Raw genomic sequence first — 17619 nt, 5'->3', positions numbered from 1 at the left:
ACAAAGACTCCTCATATGCTGATTGGGTCGGTAATTTGCAACAGCAGTCTTGGAACCTCCTTTATGCAGTGGAACTATTTTCCCCCTCTTTCCACCCCCCCTCGGGACTAACCCAGACCCGAGACTCAAATTAAACAAAATGGTCAAGGGTACTGACAATTCTTTAGCTGCTTCACGTATGACACAAGCTGGTACACCATCCAATCCCACAGATGTATTCACATCAAGGTTTTGTAATAGGCTATTCACCTGCACTTTATTCACCACAATTCCCATATAAGCTGTTGGTTCTTTCATTCCTGCAATATCACCACCTGGATGATATACTCTTGCAAAGTGCTCGCTCAGTAATTCCACTATATCAACTGATTCTGTTACCTCCTTACCATCAGCATTCTTTAAAATTATTCTGCCGTATACATTTTTTCTTTTACTTGCAACATATCGAAAAAAACTGTTTTGGGATTCTCTTTAGCTTGCTTGACTAATTTTCTTTCATAATCCGCTTTTGCCTTTCTTACCACACTCGTTACCCTTCTGGCCTGCGCTTTATACCATTCGTATGCCTGCACCTTTCTCCTTAAATTCCCTCCACAGTTGTTTCTTTTTTTGCAGCTCAAGCTTAATGGTGTTATTCATCCATTTAACCCCTACTTGATTTACTATTCAGACTCTTAGTATAGAGTCAGCCATTACCTCCTGCAAATGCTCCTTAACCACATCCCATGTACTATCAACATCCAGCCCTTGCAGTTTTATATGCCATGGCATTGAACCAAGCAATCTCCTAAGCTTGTCATACTTACCAGCCCGGTAATTCCATGTGTACCATGTCTTAATTGAAAATTCTGCACATTTAGTCACCTCCCAGGTCAAGACCCTATGATCACTCTCACCAATTGGTGGCAACGTGGTCATATTCATTACAGTCAAATTCTCAGATGCAATTACTAGGTCAAGCACTCTCGAGCCCCTAGTGTTTTCTATTACATGTTGTCGCAGATAGTTATCCCTTAATAACTGCATAAAATCCAATTCCTTCCTCCTATGTGTTCTCTCCTCCTTCCAATCAATGTTATCCTAGTTGAAATCCCCCATAATAATTACTCTCCTTCCACTCATTGCTTCTATTTGCTTATACATACTATCTCCACCATCTATTCCATCACCTGGTCTATAGCAGCACCGAACTGTATATTTTGTTCTGCTAGTCTCAATCTCACACCAAATAGCCTCAAATGTGCTCTTTTCTCTATCCTGCAGTTCAACTTCTATTCTCCTTGGCTGCAGTTCATCAGCTATCATCAATAACACTCCTCCCCCATTTTATTCTCTCTATCCCTCCTGAACCCACTATACCCATCACATTCTATCCCACTAGCTATATCATCTTCTGTCAGCCATGTTTCACTAATGCGAATAACCTGTGGCCAGGAAGAGCCAACCAAGGCCAAAAATTCTTCCTTCTTGTTCCTAATACTCCTGGTATTAGTATACATGAAATGCAAAAGCCCGTTAGTCCCACCACTATCTTGATGCCTTATACTAACTGTCCCATTCTGATTTGTTGTCTACCCTTCACATACCATGCTGTTCCCCCATACAGTATCTCATTTTCATCTATCCATTCCTGTATTTTCCTTTTGACTACCTTCTCCAAGACCTTGACAATGACTCCTGATATGCTGATCGGTCAGTAATTTGCAACAGCAATCTTGGAACCTCCTTTATGCAGTGGAACTATTTTCCCCTGTGCAACTTAAAATTATCTCATTTTAAGTTGCACAGATGTGCTAAATGAAATGTTATCCACTCTCCATACTGTATAGAGATTTTTAAATTAAAATCCCTTAAAGAATTAAGTTATTTTTTAAATAACGGATGTAATATAAAATAATCTGCATGGTTTAGCCTAGTGGCTATGTGCTTTGCAACCATATGCCTGTCAAAGGAGTGTTCTGGGTTCAATTCCTGTCGCTGATGTGAGGAGCTTAAGGATCTTTCTCAGACATAGCCAAGTTAGCCAGTCTTGGGCAAGGAAAGCAGGGTTTTCTCCCTAGTTTATCTGGGGGTTTTCCTCATGCAAGCAGGTAAACCAGTCCCATGAACATATGCAGGTATAGTCATAGAATATACCGAGAAACACAGGGCTAGTCACCTTATCCTTGGGATGGGTATGACTTTAGAAGGGCTTAAGATTATAATGACTTTTTTTTGTGATATAACTGTTAAAAATATTATGCAGATTGATGCAATAAAGCAATATATATATATATATATATATACCGTATTTGCCGGAGTATAAGACACACTTTTTTTCTTTGAAAATAGGTCTGGAAAACAGGGTGCGTCTTATAAGCCGATACTCAGTTTTTTATTACTTTCATTTCTGGAAATTTTCTCTGTTCCGAGTTACACGATTTCTTCCTTGCTTCTTTGCGGTGTGTGAGAGCATTCCAGTTACATAGAGTTCAGTGGATGCGCATGCAGTGTCATCGATGATCACAGCTGTGTGTTTAGAAAGTTCGTTTAAACTTTCCAATTGTTGTCGCGGTTGTTGAACAGTGATAAATTTATGCCGTTAAATTTTCTCTAATTTTCTTGGCAAATTATGGCTGAAAAACGTCAGCATTGTTACAATATTGCATACAAGCTACATGTGATTGCATATGCTAAAGAACATGGAAATAGGGCTGCAGAGAGGCATTTTGGGTCACCCCCAACTGAGAAAATGATAAGAACTTGGCAGAACCAGGAAGAGGATCTAAAAAAAAGTAACTTACAGTAAACATAATATTTGAAGTGGAACTGCAAAATGGCCAGAACTTGAGGCAGAACTGAATACTTGGATTTTAGACCACAGAAAAGTGGGACTTTCAGTGTCTACAAAAATGATTATTCATGAAGCGAAAGCGAGAGCCACTAACAGAAGGATCACCAACTTTACTGGATCAACATCATGGTGGTTCAGGATTCATGAAGAGAAATCAGCTATGTATGCGGACTAAAACAAAAATATCACAAAAGATGCCACCTGAATATGAAGAAAAAATTATTGAATTTCATCGATTCGTCATTAACGCAAGGGAACGAGAAAATTTTGAACTTGTGCAAATAGGAAACATGGACGAGGTTCCACTGACTTTTGATGTGCCCTCAAAAAAAACTGTAGATTCCAAAAAAAACTCACTACACGGTTGTTTGATCCTGCTGTGCTGATGGGACAAAATTGCCACCACTATTGATTTTTAAAAGGAAGACGCTACCCAAAGAAAAACTGCTTAAAGGAGTGTTTGTACATGTTCATGCAAAAGGCTGGATGGATGGAGGAGGAATGAAGTTATGGATAGATAAAATTTGGTCTAGGCATCCTGGCGGACTGTTGAAGAAGCCTGATGGGATCGGTTTCGTTCTCACAGAACAGAAGATAAATTCAAGGAATTGAAAACTCAGTTAGCTGTAATTCCAGGAGGTCTAACTAGTCAGCTTCAACCTTTAGATGTCTGTATTAATAAACCATTTAAGGGATTTATGCAGGAGAAGTGGAACAGCTGGATGCAGGCTTCAGATTTTGAGGTTACGCCATCAGGAAGAAGCCTAGCATTTCACAAATTTGTGAGTGGGTCAAAGCTTCATGGGATGCTGTGAAAACTGAGACAGTGGTTAAATCATTTAAGAAGTGTGGTATTAGTAATGCACTGTATGGTACAGAGGACAATTTGTTGCATGAGGAGTCAGATTCTGATTTAGAAGAGGTTTCAAGTGTCTCTTCATTTAGCTCTGGAGATGAATTTCTGGGTTTTGACGAAGAAGATTAAAAGGTGGGTACTCTTTCCTAGTTACATTAGGTATTTATTGAAAGTAGACCTACTTATTATTTTATATTTGAAATACTGTAAATTCATTATAATATTCAGTAATAAAGTTTTTTTCCTAAAAAATGTGTACAAAAAAAAGGGGGGGGGTGTCTTATAGGCCGGCAAATACGGCACGCCTGCATGCACACACTCTTCATGTTTCATCAGAAAATTTTTATGTCCCAGATTGGTACAAGTTAAAAATGATTACCCTAGGTCTTTAGGGGCCAGGGCCTGCTTTTTTTTTTTTTTACACTGCCTTGGTTTGTGTTCTTACTGGGTCCCCATGAAGATGCCTCGATGACCAAAGCAAAATATCAGGTCTAATCATTCAATAATTACAGTTAATAAGTTAATTATCCCTAGATGTGTGTTTTCTCTTCTAAACAATATGAGTGATAATCAACGTCTAAGCATCCATACCAGAATGGGTATGGATGCATGAGGCAAGGATTGACACGATACATCAGAAGTCCTGGTCAGGTCATTGCATCCCTGATAGGCTATATATAAATATCTCCTTTACGTTTCTATCTAAAGTTGTCTGGTTATGGCCCTAGCCTTTAACCTTCATGTAACCCTTTAAGGGGTTAACAGCAAAATTGCCTTTGCTATACAAAATAGATCAAATATGGTTGGATATGGTTGGTTACCAATCTGGGAAAACCATTTTTCCATAAACAGCATAACCAACAACCTGATTACTTACAGAAGACACAAAGAGGACAGTAGAACATTTTCATGATTGACATTTTTCCCATTTGAGATTTGTGGAAGAAAGTGATCACATTGTGATTTATAAAATGATTATGTCTCAGTGAGTAAGACGAAATATGAATAATTAAAATTCATTTAATTATCTTAACCAGTGTTTGTGAATCAGCCTTAAGCAGTTATAACTATAACTAACACTTACATATAAATAGTTATGTCAACTGCGTGTAGTGACCAAAACGAATAAGTAAAGTTCAATGTATAGTCTGGTTAAATGCCAACCCTGATACAGTCTTGCCACCAAGGGAGGGTCTGACAAAAACAGCAAATATTTCTTAATTGCAGAAACACATCTGTCTAGCTGAGGAAACACAACTAGACCTACAGGTAGTCAATAATTTTCATTCAATGCTGGTGAGCTCTAACCCTATCCTTGCAGAGTGGAAACCAGAACTGACTGACTGACCTGTTTGGTCTCCTGAGTAGAAATTTCAGTATCCCTCTCTTAGATGCATTGTAAGCAATATCTTTCAAAGGCCTACTTAAACTGGACAACCAGAATCTCCTTTATTCAAGGATAGCACAGTCAAGTTTCTGTACAATCACTAGATACATAGGAATCAATGCTAACATATTACAAAGCTCTTGGAGTAGCTGGTTCATAATTCTCCTATTATCTACACTGCCACATCACACTAGGAGTCCAAGTAGTGTGGATGTACTACACTGTCAAGGCAATATTACAACCAGAACATTGGGTACTTTCTGTATGGACAAAATGTTCGCGAATGGGTGGCCAAGTGGACAGCGTATCCACTCTCCAATGAACAGGCTGTGGATTTGAATCCCACACTAGGCATGGAAGTTTGTGAATGTCTTTAGATGGTAGATGAATTTCATCAGCTGGTGTAAGACTACACCACCTTGCTTAATGGTGGCCTGGAGTGAAGTGGCTTGAAAAAAAAAAAGTGCCAGGTTTGGCCTTTACAGCAGAGTTTCTGAATTCCCACTTTAGCCTGCCTACTATTGTATGATAGGGTCACGACTTTCATGGACAGGACTCACAAAAAGTCACAAATAAACAAACATAGTACCAGTGGTTATAAATACCTACCTTATAACACAACAACTAAAAAACACAACCTAAAAAAAAATTCAATATGGAAACTATTTCCACTCCTATCTTGCAATACATACTACATAAACTAATAATGTAAGTCACAGTTGCTGGCCTGGTTGGTCAAGTTGACAGCATACCTGCTTTCCAACTAACAAACTGCAAGTTCAGATCTCATCATGTGCATGGATACCAGTGAATATCTTTAGGAAGGAGATGAATTCATCACATAGTGCAAGACTGGAGAAAAAGTTCCATGTTTGGTCTCTAGAACAGAGTTTCAAGATTGTGTAAACAAATAAAAAACGTTAGCTTATCCAAATTATTAATGTGCTACAGGTTTACAACCTTTCATGAGTGAGACTAGCATGAAAACACTACTTGACTCCACCGGTTTATTTTTTCAAACCTAAACTTGCTGTTCAGTTGTAGGATAATTCATATTTCTTTTTGAAAAGAGTTGAATGTAAGCTTGTTTTCAAGGCTGTATGGTAGATACTAGCTGAGTACGAATGAAGTAAAGGTAATAATTGAATGGATATTGTTAGTGATAATGCAGAATACTATCAGGAGAATGAAACTTTTGTATCTCGTTTTATACTCTTCTAACTTTTATATTCATATAAATGAACCCATTTATATGAATTCTGTCACTCAAATTTACATCAATCAACTAAGTATGCATCATAGAAGGATTAGAAGAAACTTGTGCAGTTGCTCTTGAAATTTTCAGGCCATTTTATCATGTCTAGCACCAAGGCCAGCTCAACAAACTGCCATCCTATGGGTTAAGTTTTAAAAGAGGTAAACCGTGAGTAGACATAACTATACATAATAAATAACGGAAAAACTCACGTAGAAATATTATTTAATAGTATAATTTTCGCCTGTGTGTCACAGGCATCTTCAGTACAAATAGGCACAAAAATTAAACATTAACTGACAATTCCAAAAAGCGCCACCTAAGTAGCTGGTGTAAGATAACTAAAAAGGTCAATAACTTTCCTAAAAAAAAAAAAAAAAAAAAAAAAAAAAAAAAAAAAAAAAAAAAAAAATTAATACAATTAAAAGTTAGGAAAGATTAGCTGATTTGTAAAGTACTATCTCCCATAAAGGGGATAGACGTAAGCCGTCGGATCTGTTTAAGTTAGGAGAATGAAGTAGAGTTTCACATGCTTCTTTATAAAGGCGTTCCATGAGAAACTGACTTTTGTGAAGAACTCTTGTCTTTCTCCAATGAACTCTGTGTCTAGTGAAGATGGCATGTTCTGCAAGTCCAGACTTTTCAGGTTTAAAGTATTCAATATAAGATTGGTGTTCTTCTAGCCGAATGGAGGCAGATCTTCCCGTTTGTCCGAAATAACATAATCCACAAGAGCACGGAATCTGGTAGACACCTGGATGATTAAGATGTGGAAGCTTGTCCTTTGGAGAAGCGAGAAAGGTGGAGATTTTTCTAAACGGTCGAAAGGCAACAAAAATATTCAGTGGTTTTAAAATTTTTGCAATACGTTCACTGATGCCTTGTATATAAGGGATGGTAATGCACGTTATTTCCTCTGTGTTTGAAGAGGGAGACATATTAAATCTACTCAAAGTTCTTTTAATGAAGCAATTCTTATAGCCATTAGATAGAAAGGAAGAAGTTATATATCGTATTTCTTTCTGTAAAAGATCGTCTGTAGAACAAAAGGAGTGGGCCCGATGAACCAGTGTTTTAATAGTTCCTGCCTTTTGACTGGGATGGTGATGAGATTCCGCATGGATATAATGGCCTGTATGAGTCTTCTTTCTATAAACTGAGAAATGTAGGTTACCATCTGGTTGGCGAAGAATTAGAAGATCTAAAAAGGCTAACTGCTTATTTGATTCTACTTCTAGAGTAAACTTGATCCTAGGATGAAATGCGTTTAACTTATTGAGAAATTGTTGAAGTTCATCAGAAGAGCCATTCCATACAGCAAAAATGTCATCGACATATCTGAACCAATGAGTAGGTCTGGGAGAAATATTGTCAAAGATACGTTGTTCAAAATGTTCCATAAAGAAATTGGAGATAGCAGGAGAGAGAGGATTACCCATTGCTGTTCCTTCAATTTGTTGATACAACTTATTTTTAAAAGAAAAATAACCAGAATTTATTACAAAATCAAATAAGTTTACAATGTCTGAAGGAAATTCCTGTTGTAGTAATTCAATACTTTCCGAAAGAGGCACATTTGTAAATAAAGAAACAACATCTAAACTGATCATGATATCAGAAACGTCCAAATGAAGATCTGAAATTTTATTTTTAAAATCCAAAGTATTTTTTATATAAGTATCAGTTCTTCTAGTTGAAGAGGAGAGTAAATTAGATAAAAATTTTGAGATTTTGTAAGTTGGGCAACCTATACAATCTACGACTGGTCTTAACGGAATGCCTGGTTTATGAACTTTTGGAAGACCATACAATCTAGGTGGACGACCGAAGAAGGTTTTAAGTTTTTTCTTTTGATCTTCATTCCATGTAGATACATTATCTATAAGAGAATTAAGTCTCTTCAATTGACTCCGGGTAGGATCCGATGTAAGAGGCCTATAAGTTGAATAGTCGCGAAGTAAAAGAGACATTTTTCTCTCATATTCCTTCCTATCTTGAATCACTACAGCCTTCCCCTTATCAGCTTTCGTAATTATTAAATTATTGTTATTCTTCAGTGATTTCAATGCTTTAAATTCAGAGTAAGAAAGATTAGGACGAGGAGGCTTGGCATGAAAAAGAATTTGTGCACATTCAAAACGTAATCTGTGGCTGATTTTTGGGGTAAGGATCGAATACCCCTGTCTATGTTATGAAAAAAATCCATAATAGGCACCTTATTCGGCGTCACAGCGAAATCATATCCTTTTGATAAAACAAAACGTTCACAGTCTGTTAGTGGACGTCCGGAAACATTTATGACTACTTTATCTATATCAATAGTATTATTACTGGATCTAGGTAAGCTGACTAGTGATTCAAATTTGCGTTTCAGCTTGTCACGAGAATCATTGAAAACCTTTAAGTAAGAACTCGAAGATATGCGCATTACAGTAGTAAAAGATTACGTTTTGAATGTGCACAAATTCTTTTTCATGCCAAGCCTCCTCGTCCTAATCTTTCTTACTCTGAATTTAAAGCATTGAAATCACTGAAGAATAACAATAATTTAATAATTACGAAAGCTGATAAGGGGAAGGCTGTAGTGATTCAAGATAGGAAGAAATATGAGAGAAAAATGTCTCTTTTACTTCGCGACTATTCAACTTATAGGCCTCTTACATCGGATCCTACCCGGAGTCAATTGAAGAGACTTAATTCTCTTATAGATAATGTATCTACATGGAATGAAGATCAAAAGAAAAAACTTAAAACCTTCTTCGGTCGTCCACCTAGATTGTATGGTCTTCCAAAAGTTCATAAACCAGGCATTCCGTTAAGACCAGTCGTAGATTGTATAGGTTGCCCAACTTACAAAATCTCAAAATTTTTATCTAATTTACTCTCCTCTTCAACTAGAAGAACTGATACTTATATAAAAAATACTTTGGATTTTAAAAATAAAATTTCAGATCTTCATTTGGACGTTTCTGATATCATGATCAGTTTAGATGTTGTTTCTTTATTTACAAATGTGCCTCTTTCGGAAAGTATTGAATTACTACAACAGGAATTTCCTTCAGACATTGTAAACTTATTTGATTTTGTAATAAATTCTGGTTATTTTTCTTTTAAAAATAAGTTGTATCAACAAATTGAAGGAACAGCAATGGGTAATCCTCTCTCTCCTGCTATCTCCAATTTCTTTATGGAACATTTTGAACAACGTATCTTTGACAATATTTCTCCCAGACCTACTCATTGGTTCAGATATGTCGATGACATTTTTGCTGTATGGAATGGCTCTTCTGATGAACTTCAACAATTTCTCAATAAGTTAAACGCATTTCATCCTAGGATCAAGTTTACCCTAGAAGTAGAATCAAATAAGCAGTTAGCCTTTTTAGATCTTCTAATTCTTCGCCAACCAGATGGTAACCTACATTTCTCAGTTTATAGAAAGAAGACTCATACAGGCCATTATATCCATGCGGAATCTCATCACCATCCCAGTCAAAAGGCAGGAACTATTAAAACACTGGTTCATCGGGCCCACTCCTTTTGTTCTACAGACGATCTTTTACAGAAAGAAATACGATATATAACTTCTTCCTTTCTATCTAATGGCTATAAGAATTGCTTCATTAAAAGAACTTTGAGTAGATTTAATATGTCTCCCTCTTCAAACACAGAGGAAATAACGCGCATTACCATCCCTTATATACAAGGCATCAGTGAACGTATAGCAAAAATTTTAAAACCACTGAATATTTTTGTTGCCTTTCGACCGTTTAGAAAAATCTCCACCTTTCTCGCTTCTCCAAAGGACAAGCTTCCACATCTTAATCATCCAGGTGTCTACCAGATTCCGTGCTCTTGTGGATTATGTTATTTCGGACAAACGGGAAGATCTGCCTCCATTCGGCTAGAAGAACACCAATCTTATATTGAATACTTTAAACCTGAAAAGTCTGGACTTGCAGAACATGCCATCTTCACTAGACACAGAATTCATTGGAGAAAGACAAGAGTTCTTCACAAAAGTCAGTTTCTCATGGAACGCCTTTATAAAGAAGCATGTGAAACTCTACTTCATTCTCCTAACTTAAACAGATCCGACGGCTTACGTCTATCCCCTTTATGGGAGATAGTACTTTACAAATCAGCTAATCTTTCCTAACTTTTTATTGTATTAATTTTTTTTTTTTTTTTAGGAAAGTTATTGACCTTTTTAGTTATCTTACACCAGCTACTTAGGTGGCGCTTTTTGGAATTGTCAGTTAATGTTTAATTTTTGTGCCTATTTGTACTGAAGATGCCTGTGACACACAGGCGAAAATTATACTATTAAATAATATTTCTACGTGAGTTTTTCCGTTATTTATTATGTATAGTTATCCTATGGGTTGCCATCTGTATAAGTGCATGGTCATGTTCCACTCTGGTCATTCACTGCATGCCCTAGAAAACAGCATCCTCTTTTCAGATTTCTTTACCAAAGCAAGGAGTGCCCCATGACCATTCTTTCATTATCCATCTTTTTCTTATGGATAGTATTATATAAATAATTTATATAAATATATATGTGATCCTCTCTTCCTGACTCCAATTTCTATCATATGATAACATATATTTGATTCTGCTCACTCAATCGACAAACCTTATGGTGCTCCAACATTCCAAGCCAAGATTTTTCATATCCAATAACTTAAACAAGCACTGATCTTCATGTTGCTCTTCAACAGGATAAGAAAACATTCAACTTCAATGCAACTAAACACAATTCCATCTTTTTCTCCACAAAAACTTACTTATAACTGCTAACATTATACAAACCCAAAATTTGTTCAACTTTAGAATACCATCCCCAAATTTGGGGTGGTGCACTTAAAATTCTTGATACTATCCAGAAGAAGGTAATTTGGCTAAGTGATTTCTCACTCAAGGACACTGTAGTGCTATCTCAGATAGATGTCTTATGTCTCGTTCCTCTAAGGCTATGATGCAAACAATACAACATCCATTCACAACTCAATTTCAAGCTATCTAATGGCATCCTTTTTTTTTTTTTTTGTTGGGGAACTATTGGAGGCATTACTTATGTATAGAGTTGAAAGTCTTCAATTTGGCATAAGTAAGATATTAAAATAGAGGATATATTATGGATTCTTCCATATTTTAGAGCCAAAAAGAAACTTAAAAAATGTAAGGTCTGGACAAAGTTTGTGTCTTATCTTAAGTATTACAAACCAAGCAAACTCAGATGCTGAAGATTATAATCTCATAAGCTCTCTGGTAAATGTTCAAACTTTCTATATTTGACTAGAAAATATGGATGGATCCATAACATCCTCCATTTTAATATCATACACAGGATGTTTTTTCCAAGAAGACACCAGTTTCAATTGTATTTACAGTATCGGATAAAATATCCAGTCTGTACTGTAAATCATTCAATCTCTTCTAATCATCTGTTAACAAGATATCAGCTGACAAATCATCAAGGGTCCAATCACAGAATTTGTAGTACAAGCTTGATATTGAGTGGTTGAATTTTTTTTTTTTTTTTTTTTTTTTTTAATGTACCTCCCATCCACAAAAGATTTTTCTGTAAACCTATAGTACACATTCGTACCATGGTGGGCTAAGGTTTTTTTAAATATTTATTTATTTATTTTTTTATTTATTTTTTTTTTACAGCTGGAAACCTTGCTCTAGAGAGCATGGAACTTTTTCAAGCCATTTCAGGCCGCCAATAAGTGGGAGAGTTGTGGCAATGAAATTCACTCCCACTTAAAATGTGATGTTAGTTAATGTATTTATTAAGGCATACAACATATATCATTATTTGACATCCATTAACTCAGAGGTTTAGGAGGATAAATGTAGTTCAAAATATTTTCACTACATGCATATATCATCAGTATTCAAAACCATCTATAGCAATATCTGGAACATTTTTACTCCTCCAGTTAAAACAAGTTGGCTGCCAATGACCACTGCTGCTGAAATTTATTTTTATAAGCAGTAGTATCCTTTAGAAAATCCCATAAGAAAAAAAAAAAAAGAAAAAAAGATAACCTTTTTTTTCATGGGACTTTCTAAATATATACAAAAGACAATGTGTGCCTTGTATTTTGTAAATATGTGCAAACTGAAACATCTTTTTAAAAACAAACTGTAGAAACATGCAAAGTTCATATGAAATGACTGGTATAACAAACTAAGCTTTTATAAAATAACAATTACCTGGATGCAGTCTCCATAAGGCATTTATTTTAATTTAGGTGCACGATATATTGTTTCTATTTTGCCATCAGTTTGAGCAACATGGCGGGCCACAGTGAAAAGATAATCACTTAGTCTGTAAATAAAAGAAATTGAAAGTGAAAAAAAAAAAAAATTACAGTTCAATCACACAAACATCCTTTCATTTAGATATCACTATATTATCATATCTACTTGTGTCAAATTAGATAATTGAAAAGTATACATGAAAAAGAAACAAGGAGAAAGTACATGAGAAAATGCAAGTTGTGGACCAAAGAAATGAGAGAAGACAAAGGGTTATTGGAGAGTCACATAGTAATACTTTCTTTAAAAAATGAAATGAATGAAAGGGACCTGGAGATCACAAATGAGAAAAGTTTTTATTGAAACTGATATTATGGTGAACAACATAGAAATATTAAATGATGTGCCTATGATCACTATGATAGTGATCATAGGCTAGAGAGAGCAAGAATAAAAATAAATATCAAGAGAGTGAAAAGTGGTAATGAAAAAAAACCAACAACAGGAGGTAAAGATATAGTATAACCGTAAAGAGAAATTAAAATATGTTTGAATGAATCAGAATTATCTGATGGAATGGAGGAAATCTCTTCAACAATTTTGAAGACGAGAGTGAAATAATGAAAACTGTTAGTCCGTAGTTATAACAGCAGTGAATTAAGAAGAGCTATAACAGCAAACAATAATGCACAGGCTGTGTAGAAGTAATGATTATGAGTTTCAGGATGTGTGGAATGAGTTTGAAGAAATTATTTATTGATAGGAGACCTAATACAGAGTTAAGGAAACTAGATCATGATGGAAGATATAGGCGAATCTAGGCTAAGTTATGGAACTTTGTAAATGATACAAATGTGCATAATCATGGAAGTGATTATGACTAAAGTGACTGTGTGCTCGTCGTGGTTCAGACTTATATTTAATATCTGCAAGATGTCTGCATAAGTGAAGCATTAGATACAATAAAATTGTCCAACTGGGTCATGCAGATTACAGAGATGAATTTACAAAAAAAACCTGAAGGTAACTTATAGCTATACACAAATGCCAGAAGCATCAGGAACAAAGGGGCAGAGTGTGCTGTTGCCTTTGTGAATAAATAGGCATTGGGAGGATGCTAGCATCATCTTTGGTAGCAGCTGCCATACATGGGTTGCTCAGATAAGTCCTTATTTTTAGTAAATATTGGCAATATTGCATCGTGTTTTGATTGTGTTGTTTAGAGTATTGTTTAGTATTGACTACTCTTTCATAATATTATTTCAAAGTATTCTATATTATGCCACCAATACATATGAAAAAAAATGACAGCCAAGACATCAATGTCGAATGATATTAATATGTGGGATTTAGTGCAATATTGCATGTGTTTAAAGTATTCATTGCCGAGAGTGAATGGTTTGTGGTACAAGGATGAGAATGGAGAGTATGTTTGTCAGAAATTTTCCATAAGCAAAAGGCAAGAAATGCGAATTGTGTAGGATGAAGTGACTGATATTAAGAATATAAGGCATGAATGTGAAAGTGTTATGGAGAATATGGCAGAAGCAGTGAATGATAGTGCACAAAACATGAATGAGAGTTTGAAGGAAGTGGATGATGAGAAGCCAGTGCAGAAAGAAATTGCATGCTTACGTGGACTCTTTCACAGGACAAAATGTCAGCTCAAGCAATTGGAGAAACAACTGGCACATGGTACAGAAGGATGGAAAATGAAAGAATGAATGGGAAAAGCAAAACAGTGAAGGAAAAAAACTGGGAGAAAAGATATCATATTGTATGGGGATTCGATGATAAGTACACTTATTTAGATTGTGATGAAAGCATCTTTTCCAAGTGAAGAGATAAAGGATGTTTGTGAAGCTTTAAGTTTGTAGAAGAAAGATGTGAATGAGTTAATTGTTTTGGCATGCACACATGTTGAAAGGTGAGAAGATATGAAAGTGTTCATATCTTCTCACCTTTCAAAAGAAGAGCAAAAACTAAGAGTAAGAAATAGAAATAAGAAACTGAGAAGAAGGGCCATGATTGCCAATCAATTAATGAGAAGATCGTGCATTAGGAATGGTGTGCAATACATAGATGTGTGGATGTATTTGATTGACATAAGAACCTGTATATGTCTGATGGACTGCACTTAAATGGTTTTGGAGTTAGGTACTTGGAGCAAGTGTTGTTCAGTGAGAGTTTGGAAGTGCAAAACCAGGGAAACTAGAGATATGGAGGGAAAGCAATCAAGCATGTGTCTAACCACCCAAGGGATAAATAAGTGTGAGTGCAGGAATGACTGAAGAACTGAGTGCAGTTTACCAGGTTTCAAATCTGAATGGGCAGATAATGACATTATGTAAGGGTAACTGTGGTCCCAAAGGGATGTTAAAATGCATGTATACAAATGCCCAAAGTATAAGAAACAAAGGTTTTGTCATTGGTCATCTAAATTTAACCAAAAATTATTGGCATCAGCATAACTTAGTCAGAGAATGATGTAGTTACAGGGATAGAAGGTAATGGATACTGTATTTGCAGAAAAGATAGAGGAAATAGGGCAAGAAGAGAAATATTATTAATGATAGCTAAAGAACTTCACAAAAATAGAAGTTAAGGGATCGTAGATCTGATGGAAATGGTTCATTTCAGGCTGTCTGGTGTAAGATAGAGGCCAACAGGACAAACTATATTGTTGGTTGTTGTTGTTGCAGCTATAGACCTGGGGTCCAGAAGATGTGGAAGACATGCATCAGCACATTTTCATAATGAGCGCAGGCCAAGCAATTATCATGGGGGACTTCAACTAGTGACATTGATTGGAAGAAGAAAAAGGCAGATGGCAAATTGGAAATAGAATTTATACAGTTACTAAGGAATAATTACCTGAAACAGCAGGTGATGGAAGGGACAGGAGTTTGAGAGTGTTGGATGTGGTAATAGCATCAGAAGATGCTATCTATAACTAGAGTAGCAACTCCACCTCCAATCAGGGAAAGTGACCATGCAATCTTGTCCTGGGAAGTTGCTCATCGTGTGGAAATTCCATTCAAGAAAGGATTTATGTGGAACTACAAAGTTTGCAATTATAACAAACTTAAAAACTTTGAGTGGTGCTATGGGATAAGAAGCAACATGGAATGAACATCATTGGAGTATAGGAATTAGTCAGGAATTGTTTGAGAGAGGCAGTATCAGAAGGATAAACCAAGTAAGAATTAAGTAAATGACTAGCAATATTAAGAAAGAAAAAGAAAGCACCCCCTTAATGCAAAAAAGAAAGCATTAAGAGGGTGCTTAAGGGTTAAAGCTATATAACTGAGAGGAGACCACCACATAGCCTTTAAGGGAATGTGGAGAACCGACAAGGGTTTCTGATCTAATGTCCAATCCTCACCTCGTAGCACACCCTATTGGGTATGTACCTGGATACTGAACAAACAAGGATGGGCAGGCAATTTGGGATTTAGCTGACCAAATTGTATTCTTATTGGCTTAAACCAATATACAAAATGATGGTACAACATGACAAAATTTCATGTCGGATGGGGCGTCGCCCGGTTAAACAAGGCCCCCCGTTGTTTTCGCCAGGGAACCAGGGCGAACAGCGAAAAGTCAGCTACTGGAACAAATCTGAAAGCACACCCCCAACTCAATATCACCAGAGTTAAAGATCAGTACTATCAATAAGAAGCCTGAATGGCAAAGAAATGGAGCTAGCTGAGGAATTAGATAAGTACCAGATCGACATAATAGGGGTGACTGAAACAAAAAAGACAAACACCGGTGAGATCTTTCTGAGCAATAAATACAAAATATTATATTCAGGCAATGACAATCAAGGAAAAGAAGGAGTAGCCATAGTATTCAACACTAAATACGAGGCTAATCTTGAATGGCAGGCAGTCTCAAGTAGAGTGATGTTGGCAAATATCAGAATGGGGAATTGGGCAATGAGGCTTGTTTGTGCCTATGGTCTCACAGAAGGTTTCTACTAATGTAGAAGTGGAGGAATTTTTTGATGCTTTAGAGAAAGCAACTGACACAATGAAAAAGGAAAAGTTGGTCCTTGTTGGGGATCTAAATAGCAGAGTAGGAAGTGATTGTCAGACATAGAAAAATATTTTGGGAAAATTTGGAGAAAAGAGCAAAGCTAATAATAATGGCAAATATCTGTTGGATTTCTGCTCAGAACATAGACTGGTTATTACTAACACCATGTTCCAATAAAAATGTGCACAAAAGAATACAGAGACAAATGTAAGAAAGCTAAACACTGTGTAAAACTAGCTAAACAAAAGTAATGGGAGGACTTTGGCAAGAACATAGAAAATAATTATCAAGAAGGCGGCAAAATATTCTGGAGGTTGTTGAAATGGAGGAAAGAGTGCTGTAAAAGGAATTAGAGATGATAGAGATGATAAAGGTGACATGAAAACAGAAGAAAATGATATCCTTGAAGTATGGAGTAATTACTTTGAAATATTGCTAAATGAAACAAGCAGTGATAGCACAGTGGTAAAAAACACTCAACAGGCATACAGTCAGGAATACATATCCATACTTGAAGTAGAAAAAGCCATCAAAGGCTTGAAATGTGGAAAGGTAGCAAGAGTAGACGATATTCGAGCAGAAATGCTTAAGTATGGTGGTATAAATGTCTTACAGTGGCTGCACTGCATAGTTCAGAAGGCATGGACAGAGGGACAAATTACCGATGATTGGAGTAGAGCTCTCATAGTACCCATATAAAAAAGGGAAATAAAACCGAATGTGAGAATTACAGAGGTATGGCCCTACTGATTGTTCCTCGCAAGATCTATGCAAGTATACTTGAGAAACGGTTGAGAAAAATTGTGGAACAAAAGCTTGGTGAAGAACAAGCCTGATTCAGGCCAAATAGAGTCTGTCAGGATGAGATCTTCACTTTACGACAAATAGTTGAGAAAGCATGGAAATATAACAAAGATCTGTATTTAAGTTTTGTTGATCTGGAAAAAGTATATGACAAGGTGCCAAGAGAGAAG

The 17619-nt window shown here is 36.1% G+C and overlaps 1 protein-coding gene across 2 annotated transcripts in view; it reads right to left on the bottom strand.

Moving 5' to 3' along the window:
• The window catches only part of LOC150101749 (corrinoid adenosyltransferase MMAB-like), a 134352-nt gene that overhangs the window by 5963 nt on the left and 110770 nt on the right, over window positions 1-17619 (bottom strand). Inside the window, exon 8 of one of the 2 annotated variants that reach the window (XM_090401058.1) lies at window positions 12560-12674. In XM_090401058.1, the coding sequence (XP_090257184.1) occupies window positions 12584-12674 (91 nt within the window). In that variant the 3' untranslated portion in view covers window positions 12560-12583. Of the gene's footprint in view, window positions 1-12559; window positions 12675-17619 lie in introns of those variants that run through there. The other variant, XR_016549092.1, reaches the window with a different exon arrangement.

The sequence above is a fragment of the Typopeltis vanoorti genome, chromosome 11, assembly GCF_054136105.1.
Source record: "Typopeltis vanoorti isolate ZY-2024b chromosome 11, IOZ_Tvanoo_1.0, whole genome shotgun sequence".
Classification (NCBI taxonomy): Eukaryota; Metazoa; Arthropoda; class Arachnida; order Uropygi; family Thelyphonidae; genus Typopeltis; species Typopeltis vanoorti.
This window is presented reverse-complemented; position numbering and strand designations above follow the sequence as displayed.